Source organism: Echiichthys vipera, assembly GCF_963691815.1.
Source record: "Echiichthys vipera genome assembly, chromosome: 18".
NCBI lineage: Eukaryota > Metazoa > Chordata > Actinopteri > Perciformes > Trachinidae > Echiichthys > Echiichthys vipera.
In genome coordinates, this window is record NC_139843.1 from 2769920 (window position 1) to 2778022 (window position 8103).

General features: G+C 43.6%; 1 protein-coding gene across 1 annotated transcript; it reads left to right on the plus strand.

Moving 5' to 3' along the window:
• Positions 1-967: 967 nt before the first annotated feature.
• Positions 968-6955, plus strand: tvp23b (trans-golgi network vesicle protein 23 homolog B). The gene is made up of 7 exons (XM_083932734.1): positions 968-1020; positions 2468-2544; positions 2805-2949; positions 3062-3151; positions 3682-3807; positions 5637-5765; positions 5871-6955. The coding sequence occupies exons 1-7, from the start codon at positions 1009-1011 to the stop codon at positions 5895-5897; spliced, it is 606 nt and encodes a 201-aa protein (XP_083788860.1). The 5' UTR covers positions 968-1008; the 3' UTR covers positions 5898-6955.
• The last annotated feature ends 1148 nt before the right edge of the window (positions 6956-8103 follow it).

Consider the following 8103-nt stretch of genomic DNA (forward strand, 5'->3'; position numbering starts at 1 on the left):
GAAGCAGAAAGTAGCACAGAAACAGTCAAATACAGTAATATTTGCAGGTATAAGACAGGAAACTGATGGAGAACACAGTTTAACATATTCTTACATTTAAGAAGAAGAAGAAGAATTCCTTTAATAGTCCCGCAACGGGGAAATTTGATTTTTTTCCACTCTATTATTAATCATGTTACACACACACACACACACACACACACACACACACACACACACACACACACACACACACACACACACACACACACACACACACACACACACACACACACACACACACACACACACACACACACACACACACACAGGACCTGTATACATGCAATTAACGGAGAGATGTCAGAGCGAGAGGGCTGCCAGTGACCAGCGCCCCGAGCAGTTGGGGGTTCGGTGCCTTGCTCAAGATGAACTTGAGATGAACTGGCACCTCTCCAGCCACCAGTCCACACTCCATTCATAGACCAAACAGGGACTCGAACCAGCAACCCTACAGTTCCCGGACAAGTCACCTATGGACTGAGCACTCAATAAATGTCAAGGGGTCAATACACACACACGCACACAGATACAGACACAGACACAGACACACACACACACACAAATGGATTCTATCATTGTTCTTTCTCACCATTGTTGCTACCAAACATACTTTGTCATAAGTTTATTATTTTCTTAATTTTGTGTATTTATGAATTGTTTTATGGAGGATTAAAAAAACATCTATGCATGTTTCTAAACTTTCAAACAATAAAATAAGATAAAAATAAATAAATATGAGACACAATAAACGCGCAGAGTTGTAAAATATTAATGTGATAAAATACAACAATATAAACACATCAGTTCTGAGGGTTATTGTGTCATAAACACTCAAAATTAATCTTATTTTTCATATTCAAAGATATCACTGCGATGACGTAACGACGCAAGAGGCACGCTATTGGTCACCTGACCGCAGTGACGTCACTGGACACGTAATCAGGAAGCGCCTGCTCAAGTTCCAACATGCTAACAGAAGTAAGTGACACATTTAAATGTTTATCTTTCCTATTTTATGCATAACGTGTGAAACAGCGAGTGAAGCGTCATCTGATAAAAAAGTAATAAAGATAAAAACAGGAAATGAGTTCGTTAAAATAGTTTAAATCCGCAGTTTAAGCGGCGAACATCTGTCGGGTTGCTAACATGTTAGCTAACACGCTAGCTTCGGTGTATTTACATTTACACACAGTAAACGTTGACTTCATGCAACTACAGCATAATAATCCATAACTGTGTTTATATCCCGTGTGTTAAAATATAAATATAAACTTTCATGTGTTCAAACTTCGTCGCTATAACCAGCTCACGTTAGCTAAAGTTAGCTTCATCATTATAATCAACATTTGCTTTAAAACAACAACAACCCTCCTGCTGACACAGCTGAGGTCCCCTGGTTTTATTTATATTATTATTATTATTATTATTATTAAACCGTGTTTAAAATGACTCCGCATTGAGACCGGAAATGAGCTTAAACTCATTTATGTGTGTATTATATTTAGGTTTTTTTTGTATCCTGCACATAAAGAGCCCAACTCTCATGGTTGGTGGGGGTTATTAGACACCATCACATAATACATTACATTCAAGATACAGGTTATTATACAGTTTCATTCTTTGAACAAACTATTTCCCCTTATCTCTCAGGCTTTACCAAGAACTTTGCTACAAAAAAGTTCCCTTTTTTAAAGTACAAATACATTTTTTCACGTTCACAGAACAGAAAGAAATTAGCATCAACGAACGACGTTTAAGTAAAAACCACATTCCTCAGATCATCGTGAGCGTAACTGTGCACACATCAACACAATCCGTCACACATCGTTTTATTTGACATGAAAAAAAACAACAATATAGGTTAAAAAGTGCTTGAATTTTACTCTTGATTCTGAATTCAGTTGAGTGTCTGCAGCGTTCATACAAAGTCTTAAAAATGCTTAATTTTAACTGTTCGATTACAAGGCTAGGAATATGCTTGAATTCAAATAAAGACAAGATGATATAATCCTGTATTAGTCTCACAGTGGGGACATTTACAGGGTTACAGCGGCTAAAGAGCATAGTGCAAATAACAACATACATTGATACACTATATACACACTGTATACCCCTATATTTCATCAACACAATCCGTCAAACATCTGTTTATTTGACATGAAAAATCAGTAAAGGCTGGGTTTTAAAGTGCTTGAATTATACTCTTAAAAAAGCTGTGCAGACCTTGTGTCTAATTTTCAGTTTAGAAAAAGCTTAAGAAGTCTGACTAAAGGTACAGTCCCCCCAAAAAAGAGACTTAACCGTACGTGAACATGCTGTTAAAGCTCAAGCTCCTTAGACGTACGACCCGTCCACAAACACGGATGGATCCTGTTTATAGTTTTGAGTCTCTGAGGGTTTCTCCTCTTCCTTCTTCATCCCTCAGGACGCCAACGATGAAGACGTGTCTCTGTTCGACGCGGAGGAGGATGCAGGGAAGAGGTCAAAGAAGACGAATATCAAGTACGTTAACAGGAGTCTGATGGCTTTAAATGTCTCTCAGTTCATTGTTTTTAAAAGAAAAATCCAAAATGTCACACATGTGTTGGTTGCAGCTTCTGAAATGTGAGGATCTGATGTTTTTCTGTGTGGTTTATAAAAGTAAATTGATGATATTTGAGTGTTATATATATTAAATGTAATATTTAATCACAGCCCTGCACTCAGTGAAGTATGGATTTGATAAAACGCGCTCACTGTTGCGTTAAACATTGTGTTCCCAGGCACCCGGTGGCCTCCTTCTTCCACCTCTTCTTCAGAGTCAGCGCCATCATCGTGTACCTGCTCTGTGGGCTCTTCAGTGACAGCTTCATCGCCTGCATGGTCACAATCATCCTTCTGCTCTCGTGTGACTTCTGGACAGTAAAGGTGTGTCTTTGCCTTCTTCTGCAAGATGCACTCTCTCCAGTGAACAACAGGAAGACTGTTCTTTACGATGCTGGTGTTGATGTAAAGCCGAAAATCTAACCTGTGTTTCCAGAACATCACTGGGAGGTTGATGGTCGGTCTGCGGTGGTGGAACCAGGTGGATGATGATGGACGCAGCCACTGGGTGTTTGAGTCCAAGAAGGTAAGAGGCCCCTTAGGGCGCACTCACACTGTCCATCCGTACCGTGCCCGAGCACGTTTCAAGGCTAAAGTCTGGTTCCTTTGACCAGTGTAAGTGCAACCGTACCGCGTCTAGGAGCGGCACGCTTGCCGTCCACGGCCCGTTTGGGAGAGGTGGGCTTTAGTAAAGAAAGATCTGGAAACAAAGCCACGCATCGCCATGACGTCATCAATGCGTGTGACGTGTTACGGCGTGATGACGTATAGGCAGCAAGAAGCATTCTCCGAGGCCCAGGTAGTGTGAGTACAAACGGGCCTGGAGGGGGGAACAAGGACCCTAAAGCACGGGGCACGGGACTGAGGGACAGTGGGAGGGCGCCCTTAAGGATGAGTTAGTTTGATCCCTGTTGCTTTGGTGTTGCAGTCGTTCTGTCCCCCGCGTGCGTCTTTAACCTCCCATGATCGTGACCTCCTGTCCTGTGTGGAGTTGTTTTCCGGGCCTTATTGCATTTGCAGATGTCCTAACTGTGAGAATATCCTGTTTCTCTTCAGGGTACAGCGAAGCCACAAGCGTCCGATTCGGAGGCTCGAATCTTCTGGATCGGTCTGATCGTTTGTCCCGTCCTCTGGGTCATCTTTGCTTTCAGCACTCTCTTTTCCTTCAGGGTCAAATGGCTGGTGAGTAAAAAGACCTAAACCATCATTGTGTCCGTCAGTGTCTCAGTACTGTCCGGCTCCAGTGACCTGAATCAGAAACACTTTAATGATCCCAGGGGAAATTATTTATGTTATAAAACTCCAGATAAACAACAACAAATATCATACAGAGGGCAGAACTTCACAGGAGTCAGGGTGAAGAACCAGAACGAACAGAAAGAGAATAAAAGTTAAGAAAGTTTAATACAAAAATGGATCTCAAAGACCGGAGCAGTAACAGACAGCATGTGCACGACACGCAACACACGTCACACGACACTCGACACACGACACTCGACACTCGACACACGACACACGACACACATCACACGACACACCACACACGACACACGTCACACGACACACATCACTCGACACACGTCACACTGCACTCGACATACGACACTCGACACACGACACACTAACACACTGCACTCGACACACGACACACAGCACTCGACACACGACACACAGCACTCGACACACGACACACTAACACTCAACACACTAACACTCAACACACTAACACTCGACACACGTCACTCGACACTTAACACTCAACACGCTAACACTCAACACGCTAACACTCAACACGCTAACACATGACACACTGACACATGACACGCTGACACTCGACACGCTAACACTCAACACGCTAACACTCAACACACTAACACTCAACACGCTAACACTCAACACGCTAACACATGACACACTGACACTCGACACGCTAACACTCAACACACTAACACTCAACACACTAACACTCAACACACTAACACTCAACACACTAACACATGACACACTAACACATGACACACTGACACTCGACACGCTAACACTCAACACGCTAACACTCAACATGCTAACACTCAACACGCTAACACTCAACACGCTAACACTCAACACGCTAACACACAACACGCTAACACACAACACACTAACACTCGACACACGTCACTCGACACTTAACACTCAACACACTAACACTCAACACGCTAACACTCAACACGCTAACACACAACACGCTAACACACAACACACTAACACTCGACACACGTCACTCGACACTTAACACTCAACACACTAACACTCAACACGCTAACACTCAACACGCTAACACTCAACACGCTAACACTCAACACGCTAACACTCAACACACTAACACTCAACACACTAACACTCGACACACGTCACTCGACACTTAACACTCAACACACTAACACTCAACACGCTAACACTCAACACGCTAACACATGACACACTGACACATGACACGCTGACACTCGACACGCTAACACTCAACACGCTAACACTCAACACACTAACACTCAACACGCTAACACTCAACACGCTAACACATGACACACTGACACTCGACACGCTAACACTCAACACACTAACACTCAACACACTAACACTCAACACACTAACACTCAACACACTAACACATGACACACTAACACATGACACACTGACACTCGACACGCTAACACTCAACACGCTAACACTCAACATGCTAACACTCAACACGCTAACACTCAACACGCTAACACTCAACACGCTAACACACAACACGCTAACACACAACACACTAACACTCAAAACACTAACATCCATTCATACATGTTAAAAGTTGCATTTTACATAATAAGCATCTAACAGTTGGTGTTCAGATGTTTAACTTGACTGAAAAATCCCCTGAGAAGTCTAAAAGTCTGGGATTCAGAGCTGGAAAATGTGATGTACGTGTTTGTCATTGAAGAATGTTCCAGTGTTGTGAAGTCATCCGTCTCTAACCCTCCACGCAGCCCGTCGTGATCATGGGTCTGGTGTTGCAAGGAGCCAACCTCTACGGTTACGTGCGGTGTAAAGTGGGAGGCAGAACCAGCCTAAAGAATATGGCCACAAATTACTTTGGACGGCAGTTCCTCAAACAGGTGAGTGGAGTCAAAACACACCAAACAGTCACACTCTGATTATTATTATAATTATTATTATTATTATTATTCAGACGTTGTTTCACGCGTGTGTTTCCTCCACAGGCGCTGTCCAAAGAAGAGGAAACGTAGAGAGCATCTCTGCCGTTTTAACCCCTTTGCATTATTCTTAATGCTGACATACGCATTCTTTTAGCTTGTGGACGCAGACAGAGAAATGTTTTTGCAGTATGAACCGAACATAACCGTTTTATGATTTTTCTTTTCTTTCTAATGTGACGTGCGACTCAATCAGTGTCGATAGAGCGTTCTCTTTGTTTCTGTTTCCAACAACTGAAGCAATAAACCCCCACAGACTTCATCTGATACTCAGGGCGCACTCACACTGTTCCTCCGTACCGGGCCAAAACGGGTTTTACAGGTAAAGTCTGGTTCCTTTGACCAGTGTGAGTGCAACCGCTCCGCGCCTAGCTGCAGCCAGCTGCACGTCCACGTGCCGTTTGGGAGAGGTGGGCTTTTGTAAAGCACGTTTGCACGTGTACGAGCACGAGCGTGCGCACGTGTACGAGCACGAGGCCTACGGCGGTTCTGAGGTCATTTCCTGTGCGCCTGTTGGGACGTAGAAAAAAGAAGGAGGGACCATGCGCGGACATTTCAAACAATGGCGGTGAAAGGTTCACGTTGGTGTGATGCGGAGGTGGAGTGTTTACTGCAGATTTGGTCGATGAAAAGATTCAAAAACAGTCGACAAGACGCACAAAAACTCCGAGGTCTACGGAAAGATCTGGAAACAAAGCCACGCATCGCCATGACGTCATCAATGCGTGTGACGTGTTACGGCGTGATGGCGTATAGGCAGCAAGAAGCATTCTCCGAGGCCCAGGTAGTGTGAGTACAAACGGGCACGGGACGGAGGCACAGTGGGAGGGCGCCCTCAGATGTTAATGCATGAGTGAAACAGGAAAAGTGTCTTTAGTTTGATGTGTCGTGTGACCTCACAGCCACCTGAGGTATTTCCTTTAGTTTGTTTGATTATGTGTTAACTTTAATCTTTATATAAAACATTCAAATGTGTTGTTTTGAGAGGTGACGAGGTTGTAAAGTAACAGTGTAAAGTATATTTGTAAATATGTAAGAAACTGTGGGACATCTTCTTAAGTACAAATACATTTGTAACGTTTTTTTCCGAACCTTGTTGTCATTTTTTATTTCTGCTAAACGTCGTTATTCACTCACTTAAAGCTGCATGCTTCAAACATTAGGTCATCCCGCGACCCCGACCCCGGGATAAGCGGTTGAAGATGAATGAATGATGTTTAACTATGAACTGAGGTTTTGTTGCAGGTCGTGTTTGTTTTACTCCAGCAGTTTTTCCTAATTCTCTTCTCTCCAAAGTGGAGAATTTGAACAGCAGACCAACGGGTCTGTGATTGGCTGATGCTCTGGTCTGATTAAGGTTAACAGCCAAAACCGGACATTTAAAAATGCTGGATTAAAATAACCTCTTAAAAACAAATGTGAACATAAGGTGGGTGAACACGTTTTAAACTATCAGTTTTTAAGTTACGTCTGTTGAACATTGTTGCCCCTTCAGTTAACTGCAGTGACTCCTAGAGGTTAGTTTACGTCATTGCACGCCCTCTAGGTGCCAAAACGCGCACTAAAGTGTCCTCTAAGAGCCAAAACGTGTGCTAAAGTGTCCTCTAGGAGCCAAAACGTGTGCTAAAGTGCCCTCTAGGAGCCAAAATGTGTGCTAAAGTGTCCTCTAGGTGCCAAACGTGTGCTAAAGTGTCCTCTAGGAGCCAAATGTGTGCTAAAGTGCCCTCTAAGAGCCAAAACGTGTACTAGAGTGTCATCTAGGAGCCAAAATGTGTGCTAAAGTTCCCTCTAGGTGCCAAAACGTGTGCTAAAGTGTCCTCTAAGAGCCAAAACGTGTACTAGAGTGTCATCTAGGAGCCAAAATGTGTGCTAAAGTGTCCTCTAGGTGCCAAACGTGTGCTAAAGTGTCCTCTAGGAGCCAAATGTGTGCTAAAGTGCCCTCTAGGAGTCAGAACATTTGCTTATGTTCCCTCTCGGAGCCAAAACGTGTGCTAAAGTGCCCTCTAGGAGCCAGAACATGTGCTAAAGTGTCCTTTAGGAACCAAAACGTTTGCTTAAGTGCCCACTAGGAGCCAGAACGCATGCTAAAGTGTCCTCTAGGAGCCGGAACGCATGCTAAAGTGTCCTCTCTAGTGGCGAGGAAACATTAATGTGCCCTTTTTGTTCCCCCTTTCCGCCCCTGCCCTTCAAAAAGTCTTCGTACGCCACTGCTTCTCTTTGCAAAAATATAAACATTCTA

What these genes read in the sequence shown, in the direction of transcription:
- tvp23b (XM_083932734.1), top strand. An exon ending in GGGTGTTTGAGTCCAAGAAG is followed by an intron (nt 3,152 to 3,681) that starts GTAAGAGGCCCC and finishes GTTTCTCTTCAG; the next exon opens with GGTACAGCGAAGCCACAAGC. An exon ending in GACGGCAGTTCCTCAAACAG is followed by an intron (nt 5,766 to 5,870) that starts GTGAGTGGAGTC and finishes TTTCCTCCACAG; the next exon opens with GCGCTGTCCAAAGAAGAGGA.